The sequence below is a fragment of the Blennius ocellaris genome, assembly GCF_963422515.1.
Source record: "Blennius ocellaris genome assembly, chromosome: 24".
NCBI classification, from domain to species: domain Eukaryota; kingdom Metazoa; phylum Chordata; class Actinopteri; order Blenniiformes; family Blenniidae; genus Blennius; species Blennius ocellaris.
In genome coordinates, this window is record NC_137673.1 from 11,843,478 (window position 1) to 11,859,380 (window position 15,903).

At 42.4% G+C, this 15,903-nt stretch overlaps 2 protein-coding genes across 2 annotated transcripts in view; both read left to right on the forward strand.

The window, feature by feature from the left end:
• LOC308147500 (uncharacterized protein) overlaps nucleotides 1-15,903 on the forward strand; it is a 1,504,609-nt gene that overhangs the window by 656,554 nt on the left and 832,152 nt on the right.
• The window catches only part of LOC308147506 (protein NLRC3-like), an 8,648-nt gene continuing 6,841 nt past the window's right edge, over nucleotides 14,097-15,903 (forward strand). The window contains exons 1-2 of the mRNA XM_080519701.1: nucleotides 14,097-14,232; nucleotides 14,815-14,884. Coding sequence (XP_080375827.1) covers nucleotides 14,841-14,884 — 44 coding nt within the window. The 5' untranslated portion in view covers nucleotides 14,097-14,232; nucleotides 14,815-14,840. The remainder of the gene's footprint in view (nucleotides 14,233-14,814; nucleotides 14,885-15,903) is intronic.

The window sequence follows — 15,903 nt, forward strand, 5'->3', positions numbered from 1 at the left end:
ATAAATAAAAAATGGGAAGCTGTTGTACAAAAACTAATGAGACTAATGAAGTTGGTGACGCAAAATTTATGAGTAAAAGTCACCCTCGCTTGACTCAATATCTAAAACAGTAAAGCAAAATAAATACGGATTTAAACGAAAACTGCAATCAGAAGAGTGTGTAAAATTAGTTATACAACTTAAAGTACAAGTGTGTGTGTTTTTGTGTGTGTGTGTGTTTGTGGTTTTAGGTGTTTGCGTGTTTGTGTGTGTGTTCAGTGTGTGTGTGCAGGAGACACGTCTCCACACTGAACGGCTTTAGACGAGATAACACAAAAACAAAACAAAGCTGCTCTAAGTAATGTGTCGGGACTATTTTTAATGTGTTTAGTGAATAAATATACTTATCTAAAGTAAACTTAAGTTATTTGGAATTTAAACTTAAAAAATCTATAAATAAAATTGCTAAATAAACTGAATAGAATAAATGGATGAAACAAATAAATCAATAAAGGAACAAATACTTTGGGTGTATATGCATGAATCAGAGCTCCTCCTTATCAAACAGCTGTTATGGAGACCGAGGACATTGAATGAAAACAGAATCCACAGCTCCGATCCCATTCTGCTTCTACCAGACGTTGCTGGTGGAGGAATGAGAGGCTGTGGAGGCGCTAGGTTGGACTACAAACATGGAAACTCTCAACGTAATGACGACATGCCGTGTCGCGACGTAAAATACACTTCAGCGTGCCAAGGTCGTACCATGAGAACACACACACACACACACATAGTGGGAGAATGAAGGGATTCAAATACAGTGTTGAACATTTCAAGTAGATACAAGTTTAAACTTGGGAGTTTGAGGATCAAAATTAGAATTTGATGTGTGCAATGAAATTTAAGACCTTTTACAGAGGTCCAGGAATTAAATGGTTTATAAAATCAACAATAGATTAGTGAAACTAAACTAAACTAACATGGTGACTAAAACTAGACTAAACATTTAGATGAAGTTTGGAAAGAGTCAGTTTACAAAAAAAAACAAAACCTCAAACAAGAAATAAAAAAATAAGAAACTGATCAAATTATTCTCAATTTTTTAAGAAAATACATTGTTACCTTTGCAGAAACAAAATAATCTGGCTAGTATTTGTCTGTGATTTTACGTCAAAACAAACTATCTTATCATGCGAGACATGACAGTTTGACTGTTTACCAAAAACGTACATCCTTGACCAGATTTAAAAGGTGCGTCTAACAAAATCAGATTTAACAATATTGGATGAGAAAATAGAATGAAAAATAAATAAATAAATAAAAAATGTAGCACAGCAGAAAGAGAGTATCTATTTCTGACCAAAAGGAAAACCTACTCTACCAAAATCACGATATAAATAGGAGCAATAATGAGCCATGGGCTTCGCCTTGCCTCAACAGGAGGGATGGTACACTAATAATATCATCAATTCTTACTAAATAAAAAAAAATTTTTTTTTGAGCAGTATGTATAATCTGTATAAAACAGAAAACAAAAAAGGAGGTACATTTCCAAAACCAGAATAGTGATAATAGATGCATTTTCTATATGGATAGAACTATTTCCAACATAACATCCAGATACTGGAACATTAGCAAAAGCACTTTGCAAAAATTATAAATCCCAACATACGGAATAGCAAAACAATTTACTGCGATAATAGAAGCCATTCGGTAAACAAATTCACATAGAAGGTATCAGAACATTTAGGAACAAAATTAAATTAAATTAAAAATCGTTGTGCTTTTGTCCAGAAAGAGCTGGTTTAGTGGAAAAATATTCAAAATAGCAGAAAGGCAAACTTGGATACATTTATCACATTGTAAAAAAGTCATCACTGCTGAGTCTCCGACCCCATCTAGCGAGCAAAAGACTGATAATAGGGTGGATTCAGACGTTTAGAGCCTGGGGAGACCTGAAAGTCAGCAGAAGAACCATTACAAGTCGTGAAGTGACTTAGCGGAAGCCGAACTGAGCAGTAATGACAAAGTCAAACGGTTGTGTGGTCCTCCGGACCCTAACCGTCATAGCAATCGTAATAATGCTTTTTGCCTTAGTGTGGTTCCTGTGGGAACCGCCTCAACACAGCGAAAGAAACCAAACCAGACCAAACACACTACCAGCCATTATTCTAAAATAATGTTTTTAACTGATGTAGATTTAATCTAACAAGTAAAATAAATGAAAAGAAACATGGTTAATATAAATTGATTAAATTAAATTAAACTAAATTAAATTAAAGTTATCACTTCCAACCAGCAGTTTTAGTTAAAATAACTAACAGAACAGGTTCTAGTTAAAACCGTCTACCTGGCAGACTATGTCGTCTCGTTTAAAAAGGATTTGAAAACATGTTTATTTAGAAGAGCTTTTGGTTGATGGGTATTTTTTCACTAGTGTCACTTAAATTTTACACATGTATATACATTTTATATTGTTGTGTTTTACCTTTTCTCCTGTACAGCACTTTGTGATTTTTATCTGTGAAAAGCGCTTTATAAATAAATTTTGCTTAATTACTTACTTACCAGGAGTAAAAGTTTCAGAAAGAGATCTTGTGGGTCTCATAACAATTAATATCAAAAGAACTGAACTAAAAGTCCAAATAACAAACCATCAGATGCAATTTAAACAGACCACCACCAGGGCAATACTTTCAAACTCCAAATTTAGTGATTCAACTTTCTACAGGAAAAAGTGTATGAATAAAGTTAATAAACCAATAAATGAACCAACCAAGAGATATGAAAATAACTAGTTTTACGGTTTTTTACCTGTTAAAAGTCAAATTAATGCGACGGGCAAAGCCATTCCCTTTGAATTCAAATGATGATAATTAAATCTACTGATGCATCCTCGGACTGTCTCCTCAACCTCTCATCCTGTTGACCATCGTCCTCCAGTCCCTCATCAGACTCAGACTGTCTCCTCAGCCTCTCATCCTGTTGACCATCGTCCTCCAGTCCCTCATCAGACTCAGACTGTCTCCTCAGCCTCTCATCCTGTTGACCATCGTCCTCCAGTCCCTCATCAGACTCAGACTGTCTCCTCAGCCTCTCATCCTGTTGACCATCGTCCTCCAGTCCCTCATCAGACTCAGACTGTCTCCTCAGCCTCTCATCCTGTTGACCATCGTCCTCCAGTCCCTCATCATCCTCGGACTGTCTCCTCAGCCTCTCATCCTGTTGACCATCGTCCTCCAGTCCCTCAACAGACTCACACGTTGTTTGTGGTACAAAGAGAACACCACCTGCCTGATAAGAAGTTCAGGACAGACCGTGGGTTCTCTGCAGAGATTGTTGTGAGACATCAGAAACACCACAGACGAGGAGCATGAGGTGGAAACATGACTTCCTCACGAGACGATGTTTTGTCCAGGACAGTTCTCATGGGAGACGCTGACAGAGGAGAACAGGAGGAGCACAGTGATCCAACTAGAGATGTTTTTGTGTTGATGTGGAATAAAGGATAAATGGGGAATACTTTAAATTAAAAGTAATGTTAAATTAAAAGTAAAAGATTATTTAATGTTTTCTATTTCTGTTATAAAAGGGGGAATGGCAATAAATATATATAAAAGCAATAAAAAAACATGATGAGAGTTAAAAGATAATCTTCAAAAGACACATTTGGTAATAAGGAGCACATAGAATAAATTCTAATGACAATAATTTAAAGTCAGTATTTCTTTGGTGGTTGATCATTAATAAAATTATCGAACTGTCTAATCTGATGTGAGATGTTGCAGGTGGATCCTGATCTGATGTTGCTGCACCGCCAACAAGATCAACTTCAATTGTTTAATATTAATAAATTCAGTTCAAATAACTGTTTAAGGAAAAACAAATACTTAGTTTGCGTTAAAATTTTTGGGGAAAATAATTTTCGAGACAGATGTTTGGTGACAAATGTTGTACCTTTATTCCGAACAACACAGCAGCAGATGGAACGCTCACGCGCGCCGTGGAGGGTCTTCGTACTTTGAATAAAAAGATGAAAGATCACTCTGGCGTTGACACATCTATGTGGGATGGTTGGGTTGATATGTTTGGGAGATACAAAGCTCTAGTAATGTCTGTTTTGATCTCCTTGGCAAATCTTCATCGCCACCCTCACCCCGTGTGGCTGCTGCTGTATTCCATGTATCCGCGCCCTTCTCACCCGCCTAATCAACACTACTAACTCTCCCATAAGACAGGACCTGGCGCAGGCTTATCCATTGTTGGGGAATGCTGATCATGACTCTGAAATTAGCGAGGATGATGACTTTCCATCCTTGCCCGACCTTTTTTTCAGACCCTGAAGATTACGAGTAACAGTAAAACATTAGAAACCCGAGTGTAAATGTTTGTGTTCTTGCGAAAATGATCTTGCAACTGAAAATCAATATTGAAGTGGTTGGTTACAAGTGGTGTGAGAAATTAAGCATAAGATATGACAAACAGGGGGAATATGTCAGAGTAATTAATTGTGCCTGCCTCTTTAAGAGGCGTCGCACAATTATTACAATCCTGGGAAAGCGCCGTTTTTTTTAAATATTATTCTTCCTCTGCCGCACAAAGTTTGCAGGCCTACTAGTCCCACACCGTTTGGAGTACGTAGACAAAACGCATATCGCTACGTAGGGAATTATCGGGAATCCTGTGCATCCATTTGGATTATGGATATCGCAAACGGCTTCCGAACAACACGTAAAAAACGGCGATGATTTTTACATCCGCTTAACATGGGAGCCAAGAAAAAACAGAAAAAAAAATCACACTTTTTCCACGCCACATCACGTCGCCAAATCTTCAGCTACAGACTCAAACTTACTCTTAAAACGTTGCCGCACTTGTTCTGTATTCAGATATGTCCTCAGATTTTTCAAAAGTTTCACCAATTTTCAACTGTGAGCCTTTGAATGTCATCAAGTTTTCCCTCCTTTTTCCAGTTTTGTATGGGTGTGTATGTGAAAAGTTAGAGTGGGAAGATTTCGGTCAGAGTGAGAGAAACTGCCGTTTTACAAACAAAAAAAAGTTTTTATCTCGTCACCACAGACACATTTCTTCGTCTTTCTCAACATATTATACATCAAATTGTAGCCACAGGCCTTGTGCTTCTCACGAGGGGACACTTTTGTCTCAGAGAGACAAGGTTCTCCCTCCAGGGGACTTAATTGATAGGGAGCGCAGGATTCTGTCTCATCCGCGCCAATACATTTTGACGAGTCATTTTCTCCCCAAATCCCCAAAGTTCAGCCATTTGTTTCAAGTCCTCACGGGGAGACGGAACCTCGTGAGGACACGAAAACCACACCGCACGTCCTTCAACTTCTCCCGACGCCCACGGTGAAGGAATTTTTCACCCAAGTGTCACGGTTCTCCAACTATAAGCAGTTGTTCGGGACCTGCGTTTGTACTTAAACCCCTTCTTCCCTCAGATAACGTCTCATAGTCTCTGCACCTGCAGCAGCTTGTCAATCAGGAGCCGGCTCCATGACATCACACAAGCTGCTCCAAATCTGCCTGGCAACACACATGGCTCCTCTGATTGACTGGACCAGTAACATGATGGCTGACCACACAGTGCTCACACACACACAGTAGCTTAGGCACCATACTTTTCAATGCATTTTAATGCTGATGGCAATGACTCAGCATCAACACTTGTTAGCATGCCAATTAGCATGCTACAAAGTTTGTTCAATTGAGCTGAAATTTGGAGGGTGGCCTCATGGGGGTGCTGCGATCACGGCACACTAGCTAGTTAGCCGCCGCGCTAAGCTAATTGGCCTACCATTTTAGAATGTCATAAAACTCCAGATTCCAGGTCAGCCACACCTGGGAGGTAACTTCTGCGCTTTTCAGGCAAATCGCAGGTGTTAGCATCTCATGCTAACAAGTTTGTTCAAATGAGCTCAAATTTGGAGGGTGGACTCGTGCTGGCGCTGCGATGGAGAATCACTAGCTAATGACATGGTTTCCACGTACTTAAATCGCTGGTGTTAGCATCGCATGCTAACAACTTTGTTTAAATGAGCTGAAATTTGGAGGGTGGCCTCGTGGTGGCGCTGCGATCGAGAATTACTAGCTGACCACATTGTTTCCACGCACTTAAATCGCGGTTAGCTGTTAGCATCTCATGGTAATAAGTTTGTTCAAATGAGCTGAAATTTGGAGGGTGGCCTCGTCCTGGCGCTGCGATCGAGAATCACTAGCTAATGACATGGTTTCCACGTACTTATATCGCAGGTGTTAGCATCGCATGCTAACAAGTTTGTTCAAATGAGCTGAAATTTGGAGGGTGGCCTCGTGGTGGCGCTGCGATCGAGAATTACTAGCTGACCACATGGTTTCCACGCACTTAAATCGGTGTTAGCTGTTAGCATCGCATGCTAAAAAGTTTGTTCAAATGAGCTGAAATTTAGAGTGTAGCCTCGTGCTGGCGCTGCGATCGAGAATCACTAGCTAATGACGTGATTTCCACATATTTTTCACACTACCTCGCTCGGCAGCAGGGGGCGGCAGGTGGCAGGCACAATAAAATTTCCGCGGGAATTTTCTAGTTTTATATATAGTTGCCATATTCGTGCTTAATTATATTCATATTCAAGTTCTATCTTATTTCTGTGTATTCTCTCTTAGCAGCGCCTCTGAGGCGCTGCTCACTAATCACATGTTCTGAGCAGGTCAACCTGACCGAGGCTGATAAACAAGATGAGCCACGTCTTCCACACAGCTGCCATCTCGACGTCCCATGCGCGGGATGTCCTTTGATTGTATTCATAGTTGATAAACTGTTAAAACTCACAGAATGTTTTGTTACTATGATGTGTATCCTGTAAACCCTCCCCTTTGTTTAATGAAATAAAACCGCAGGAGAAATGGTCTGAAGCTCAGAGTGGGTAGGAGGTGTAATCTGAACACGCTCCTAGGCCATTCTCCTCGCGAGTAACCAAAGCTCATTCGTGTTGTCTTCTTCTTTCTTGCAGATTTAATAAATGTCTGTAGCCTAAACCTGACATTTAGTGACACTAAATCACTATTAATCTACTTTCTGCTCTCGACATAAAGCTTGGAGAAGCTGGGGATTGATCCTAGGACCTCATACATGCTAATCATGCACTCTACCACTGAGCTACATCCCCAGCCATTTGTCTTTCTTGTTCTCGATGTGATTTCAAGTCCCACATTGGGCAGAGCTCTCTATTGAGACAGTGGTGTCCTTGAGGACAGAATGGTGGACTGTAGATGTGAACCTCACAGTTGAGAAGTCACCAGTGTGGATCTAGAGTAGCCTTGAGGGCCGTGGTCCTGCATGCTTTCAATGTCTCCTCACATCAACACAGCTGACAACAATGATTGGCTCGTCACCATGACAACTCAGCTGTGTTTGAACATCCAGGACTGTGGCCCTTGAGGACCAGGGTTCCCCATACCTGATCTAGAGTATCTTTGACCCCATCAGCTCCCTGGAAGCTTCACTGTGTCACCTCACCTCCTCATCAATGTGATGTGCTGCTGCTGTTGTTGCTTGATGTCTACCATCATTTATTTAAATGTAGAACTGGAGCTACACTCGGTAGAGCGCAGATCTTTACCAACGCTACATTTGTTTAGGGAACTGAGTTAGCATAGCGAGCATGATAACCGTTAGGTCATCTCAATGCTTACTAGGTAGGCCAAGTCGCTATAACACTGAGCAGGGAGCGTCTTCATGGCAACAATGCTTTTCTCCTTTGATATCCTTTGATCTCCTCATGAAGATCAAAGGAGATCAAAGGAATTGAACCCTGGTCTCCTCAAAAGGCAATAAAGTAGGTTTAACCCGATGTAAAACCTTCTATTGGGGTCTCTCTGCGTAGGTTCAAATCCTGCCAACAACGCTGCTCAATGCTTTGTGATGGTTACTGAATGACTCTTCTTGTGGAACATCTTATAAAGTCAAACCTCTGATTTGGAGACAACCTGAAATCCAAGGACAAGTGTTCCCCGAAGACAGGTTCTCCTCAGAGAAACATAAATTTATGGTACGCAGAACAACTCGACCCGTCGTAGTAATGAATTAATATTCCAAGACAAAACACACACAAGAGAAACTCAGCAGCACAAAAGCAAAAACCTTTTCGTCACAAATCATTTCCAGAAGCACACACATTTCCCACAATATTCTAAACTCTTTGTGAAAAACCTTAAACAAAAGTGACTGAAGAAATCATTAATTGCACTTTGTGTTCATTCAGCAAACACATGGTTCCTCATGTCAAAACTTTAATCAGTCTTTCATTCCAGAGCTGAGACAACTGAACTCCACACATTTACTGGTGAGCCGTCACTTCTATGTTCAGTTTGGGAATTGAACCAAGACCTCAGTGTTCTGAGATGAGAATTCTCAAACTCTACAGCCCTGCACAAATTGCATATCTCCCTGCTTCCACACAGCTGATTGCAGCTCGTTATCTGGCTTTGTGCTGAATGTGGTGATGAAACATCAGGACATTCAGGTGAGGGAGACGTGGAAAACATGCAGGGCTGCAGCACTTGAGGACCAAACTTTGACACAGTGGTGATCTCTCCACTGGAAGACCCATAAGAGAGAGCTTCAGATGTCAATCCTTCCATTTTGCTCTTGAGGACATCACTGTCTGAAAGTAAAGCCCAACGTGGGGCTCCAACCCATGACCCTGAGATTAAGAGTCTCTTGCTCTACCGACTGAGCTAGCCAGGCATCTTGTCCAAAAAACAAAGAAGACGTTTCTCACATCTCCGTCCGTGTAGTCAGAAGAATTGGGAGGCACACGGAGCAACGTGGTGATGTTGTTTGGTCGTCCAAGAATTTTCTCTCCAAGCCAACACTGTCAACAAGTCCAAAACCACACTGGAAACAAATGGTGGTCCAGTAAATGGTTGGGGGATCAATTCAAGTAGACTTTCATGTCCCTCATACACCTAAACCAGGACCTCAGTGGGAAACAAGATCCTACAAGGAAAGTTGATTTGGGAAGAAGCAGTCATGCACTAAGTGGCGCAGTGGAAGCGTGCTGGGCCCAGAACCCAGAAGTCGATGGATCGATGGATCGAAACCATCCTCTGCTAGAGACAGTTCAGGTTTTCAGGCTCTGACTTCAGATCACAAGTGTGTGAAGTCAGCAGGGATTTTCTCTTCCCAGTAAGAAAGTGTAAGTCCAATGAAATAGGAAGTATAGAGTTTTACCTTAGAGAAGCTCGGAGCCTCCGTGTTCTGGCGCTGAGCTGCTGGAGTGCGATCAGACACACTGATTCTCCCAGTTGCAGCACACCTGAATCCAATAAAGGGTTTCGTTACTTGGCTTGGTTTACAAGCTGGATGTTCCTGGTGCATTCATGATCTCTGCCATGAGATTTCAAAGTATAAGAATCTAGAATGAACTATGTTCTGCTTGCTATGTTAACCCTCTGGGGCCTGAAGCATTTTGTGCCGTTTTTCACTACAATTGATTTTTCCTTTATATCTCAGATATAAAATTCTTAAACCTTGCCTTTTTTGGTGTCATTTTGTTCAGGACAACCTCATAAATGCATTTCTGAAGTATTTTCATCACTTTGGCATACTGTATTAAAACAGTGGATCTAAAAACACCATAAAATTACAAATTCGGGTGGTAAAAACATAGATTTATTGACTATAAAATTCACAGACATGGTGAACGAATCATTTTGTTTACTTGTAAAGTAAATCTAAACTATAATTAACTAAAATGTATCAAAACAGGACTGAAAAAACAATTATATACAGATATTTACAGTGAAATAGAAGCACTGCCTCAGGCGTTTTTACAAAACTATTTACAAAAGGTCACACATATAATATCAGGAGAAGACAAATGATTTGTCCACTCAAAACAACAGATTGTGTCCAACACAACACAGAGGGACACGTCTCAGGCAGGACATTTCCATGGACTGTCTTTCCTTTTCTTGTCTTCCTGCAGGCAATGTTTACATTTTAGCCTTTGGCTGTTGTGGTGGAGCTGGAATGATGGGGACAGGGGTGGGGGACCCGTCTCCTGGTCTGGGGGACACCTGTCCTGGTCTGGGGGACACCTGTCCTGGTCTGGGGGACACCTGTCTCCCCTCTAACAAAAACAAGCTGAGGTCTTCAATATTGTCATCAGAATCACTCTCAAACTCAGTGTCAGACTCGAGGCTCTGCTCCTTCAAAAAAAAAAAAAAAGTCGGAGCGCCTGATTGACGTTCATAAGGCGTCATTGTTTTGATAGAAAAAAAAAGAGTTCACTTGAAACTAAAAAACACTCTAATCTCACTCACTACACACTCACTACACACTCACTACACACTCACTACACACTCACTACACACTCACTACACACTCACTACACACTCACTACACACTCACTACACACTCACTACACACTAACTACACACTAACTACACACTCACTACACACTCACTACACACTAACTACACACTCACTACACACTCACTACACACTCACTACACACTAACTACACACTCACTACACACTCACTACACACTAACTACACACTCACTACACACTCACTACACACTAACTACACACTCACTACACACTCACTACACACTCACTACACACTAACTACACACTCACTACACACTCACTACACACTCACTACACACTAACTACACACTAACTACACACTCACTACACACTCACTACACACTAACTACACACTCACTACACACTCACTACACACTCACTACACACTAACTACACACTCACTACACACTCACTACACACTCACTACACACTCACTACACACTAACTACACACTCACTACACACTCACTACACACTCACTACACACTCACTACACACTCACTACACACTAACTACACACTCACTACACACTCACTACACACTCACTAAAAGGTCAAATCATGATAATAATCGCTTTTTCTCTGATATAAATCTCAACTCACTCTCGCTGTCTCCGTCTCTCTGTTTACTTTTTCACGGGTGAACTAAACAAAATGACACCTCCCACTATGGAAACTTTTGATTGGACGAGGGCTCTTCTTCTCAACCAATGAGTGAAAGGTATACTGGCACATTACAAGTGTTGTTTTTTTTTGCTGCTCCGTTACTTTCACTTTCACTCCTGACCGGTCTTCTGCACCTGACGCACTAAAATGTCGCGGAAAAACACGGACACAGTTTTCCTCATATCTCCGCTTTTATTTGGGCGATCAACATCATTTAAAAACGAGCTTGTAGTTTTATATCTGCACTTTCGACACGGATTGAAAGACTGGACCAGATGATGCTGTGCTGTGACGCTACTGCCTTTTCAAACGGTCATGTGATTTTGACGCTGCAGAGCGTCAATCGGCCCCAGAGGGTTAATAGAGGCAGAGGAGCCCTAAGCCAGAATGTTGGGAGGCCAGTGGCTGAGGGAATCCCTGGAGGAGCTCCTCTTCAGAGCTCACCCCTCAAGATACCACTTCCTTCATAATATATAATATGCCGAGGCCTATATATCTCTTTAAGCCTCCTTTTGTTCATCTTTATTTCCCCATCATGTCTTTTTTTTGTCACCCAACAGATTGTGATGGTGCTCTCTGCCTGCTGGACCCCCTCATGCCACAACAGACCTTGTAAGTAGGCAACACTCCAAAGATCTTGCTAAATGGTAGTTTAAATATACTGAAACATATTCATGTAGGATGAAGAGTACGAGGAAACCCTGTCTGCTGCCTTTACAGAGGAGGATCCACAAAGGCCTATAGAGGTATGATAGTTCTCATCCTGTTTACATTTCTTAAACATTGTGGTGGAATAAAGAGTGATATTTTGTCTACACTGAAGTATTGACACATTATTTTTAACAGGGCCTGGCTGGGCAGCAGCAGGAGGGTCCCTCAACATCCACTGCAAGGACTGACACAGTGAGACAGATGTTCAGTAAACACCAGAGGTTCATTCTGGGGAATTCATGTCCCACTGTAATATTGAATGTCCTCCTTATGTCCTCCCAGTTATATGTAAAACACATCTATAGACTCCACCTGCTCCAGAAGATGGAAAAACCTGCTAAGGAAATGCAGATGTGTAAATGGAACTACTGGAGCACAAGTTAAGGGTGGGTGTACAGTCCCAGGTGAATTATGCTAACTACTAACTACATTAAACTAAACTAGCTCTTGTATTTGTAGGAATTAAAAAAGACCAAATGAATTGTGCATCATGTCTTTATTTGGTGGTGGTGGTGGTGATCAGACCCCGAAGTGATGATGACATATGGTGTCTCTGACAGCTCTGCCATTTACGAGGAAACGCAGCACAACACACAATATCTGCTATGACGTCAGGGCAAGGCTCAGCTGGTGATGTTGCTAATGTACAGAGCGATTAAACTGTGGATGTACATAATGGTCTCTGCAGTAAAACGGTGCCGCTCAAAAAGGAAGGTGTCTGCAAATGCCAGTACATCTATGGTCTGATGATGCGAATATTATCTGTGAATATAAAATTCTCGGCGAAGTAATGCTGCGCCTTCATCAATCGGATCATTATCAAAAGCACATTCCATATTGAGGAAATAAAGTTGACGTCTAATTTGCCTCAGGAATAAGGCACTGCAGAACTGTTTCACCAAAACTCCCCCGCTGAATGAGGAAATGAAATCCCGTGTCCGTCTGAAAGGGGGCGGAGCCAGAGCTAAACTCCAGGTTCACTGACAAAAACCTGCTCCTGACCAGGTTAGTTCTAGAGCGTCTGTTGCCCCGGTAACTGACCGAGAGTTGACGTTACACCGCTTCGTGAAACAGGCTTGAGTTACCCCGCTTCCTCTGGTTTGAGTTACCTCCCGTCGTGAAACGGAAAACCCCGCATTTCCCTCAACTCGGTGTTCATTAACCTGGGGTAATCCTTAAACCTGCTTCGTGAAATGGACCTCAGGTCATTTCAGATCCCCAAGAGAATTCATGTTCAGGTTAAAGCATGGAGCTTTGACATTTACTGCTTCTGTGTTGAAACTTGACTGTGACTCTCCATTTGGACAAGAAACTAAAGTGGTGGTGAAACATAAGCAGGAAGGTAGAAAGGCTGAGGAGGTTGAAATAGATCAGTTTTTCTTTGCAGCAGCAGGAGGAGGAGGAGGAGGAGGATGGACGTAAACAGAGGGAGAGAGCAGTGATAGAGATAGGTAGAGAGGCAAGGAGAAGGAAACCCAGGAGGAGAAGTCGGGCAGCAGGAGGTCAGAACACAAAGGAGACACAAGGAAAACTGCTGGTACGACTGGTGTGAGAACACAGATGAACTGGCAACCAGAGCTCCCAGTGAGGAGAACTAAATACTGACACTAATGACAATTACAAACAGCTGTGACCAGGAGGAGGAAGCAGGAGAACACAGGGGCGGAGCTAAGGGGAACACAGGAGGGGAGGAGTGAACACTCTCAGGAAGGGAGGGGTGAGTGAGAGCAGGATCAGGACACCAGGCAGCAGGAAATAAAGAAGAGAACAAAGAAATGTCCAAAGTTCAGCCATTCATGCTTTTACAATCATTTCTGGTAGATATTCCTGGTCTAGAACTCCCGTCTGTTCTGGAGTGTTTCCTCTTCCAGAAGAGAACAGAGCTGCACGTTTCAGCCACAATGTCTGGAATGAAACCAAACGTTCACATGTGTGTGAATAGAATGAACATCAAATAGTGAGGAAGTGGTGGAAGCAGACAGACGGCGAGTGGAGTGGACAGTCTTTATTTCTCCACACAGACTGAAGCTGTCAGGCCAAACATTCCAACAGGTGAAGCTCCGCCCCCTCTTACTTCACCACACCTCCTCACTCTGCCTACGTCACCTGGCCCCGCCCCCTTCTAATGTGAGCCCTTCTTCCCAGTGCGACCGCGACACAATGTTGGTTTCAGTGTGATTCAGTGAAGCTTCAGGGAGCCGCTACAGAGGAGCTGAAGAGCCACATGTTGAACAGCCCTGTAATGAGAGAAAACTCTTCCTCCAAACAAACTGGATATTAAAGCTCCACCTCACTTTAAAGTTCACATTGACGTCATGAAGCAGGTTTCAAACAGGTTTTCTCAGGAATGTCCTGCTCTGGGTGTGTCAGAGGACAAACCGTCACTTTGTGCTTGTCAGACATGAGAGACGGACTGAGAGGGACGAAGAGCAGCTTCTTCTCTCCACAACTTTCCTCACACATGGAAAAGTGTCTGTAAGAAGAAGTGAAGAGAGTTCAGGTGAGACTCTGGCAGCTCTTTAGAAGCTTCCACAACGGAGAGAAAGACTTTCTCACTTCTCTTTTCCTCTTTCATTCACACCATCACAAACCACTGACAGCTGCTTTCTTCTTCTTCACCTGTTGGACAAACATTTCAACCTCCATTAACTCCTTTCTTCACCTCTTTTCTTCTCCATGGAAACTCTTTCAACATCCAGCTGTGGGCGGGGCTTCAGCCCTCCTTCACTCTGATTGGCTCAGGTTGGTGTCAGTCTAAAGCATTCAATCCAACACACACACACACACACACACACACACCGAGTCGATCATCTCATTATTTATCATCCAGACGCTTCATTTTTCTCTGAAACCTCCAACTGACATTAATCATATTACTTGTTCTATTTTCCACGTTTCTATATTTTCTTCTCTCACGTTATTTCCTCTGTTTGTTTATTATTTATTCTTCTTCTTGTTTTCCTTTTTCTGTTTTGTCTCGGCTGTCGCTCTCTGATCTCACTCTACTGTGTGTGTGTGTGTGTGTGTGTGTGTGTGTGTGTGTGTGTGTGTGTGTGTGTGTGTGTGTGTGTGTGTGGACCAGGTTGGTGTGTTTCTCTCTGACTCAACATGAGTGACGTGGATGAAGAAGACACACCAGAGTGTGTGGACAGGTAAGAGACGTCACACACTCCTGCAGCCACTCAAAGAGCAAACAGAAGAATCCACACTCAATGTAAACTCCATAGAAATATGAACAGTGTTCAAAGTGGCTCTGCTGTATTGACTCGTCTCAAGGCTCAGTGGTTTCAATGATCCAAAGTGAGCTGAAGTGATTCCAACAGGCAGCAGAAAAACAGCTGCAGTAAAGAAGACGAGGTGCAGAGACATTCCACCGTCACCATGATCAGTCCCAATGTGATCATGAAAGACACAAGGACAAGCAGTGGACAGAACCAACACTAGAACATCATGTGTTGTCTTTCAGGGCAGAGTTTAGAACTCCTCTTCACCTGATCCCAGGTCAGAGCAGTGTCACCTTCCCAACAGGGCTTTAAAGGAACTGGAAGTCTCCAGATGACCCTGAAGTCCAAACATCCCACATCACTAACTTACACTTTGCTCCACAAATATTAGTCCAGAGACACACTTCTTCTCATGTTGTCCTGAATATGAGCACAATAAATAGAAAGTAAACTCTCCAGATGGAGGTGAAGTTCAGGCTTCAGCTTTCATTCAGTGGCTTCAAGTCAAACATCACATAACAATGTGAGCAACTAAAGTCTTTTTAAACACAATCCCTTCATGTCAGGGGCTCAAAAGTCACTGAACCAATGAAATAAGAGAAAATCCAACATTCATCTCTCACACTTGTTGAAAAGCCTTTGCAGGCAATGACGGTGTGAAAGTGTGAAGTCATGACGTCACCAGGCGCTCGCTGGGTTTCCTCTATTTGAATGCTCTTCAGGCTTCACTGCAGCTCCTTTCACTGGATGTTGCTTTGTGGGCCTTTCTAACCCACGTTTCATGTGGAACAGGTGAAATTCAGGCTCTGTTGGATTGAGATCTGGTGACTGACTGGGCCTTTCAGGAACATTCCTCTTCTTTATTCTAGATGAAACTCCTGGCTTGATGTGGCTGCTTGTCCTCCTCACATTAGAAGAGAGGAAGGGGACGGTGTTTTGTGACGGAT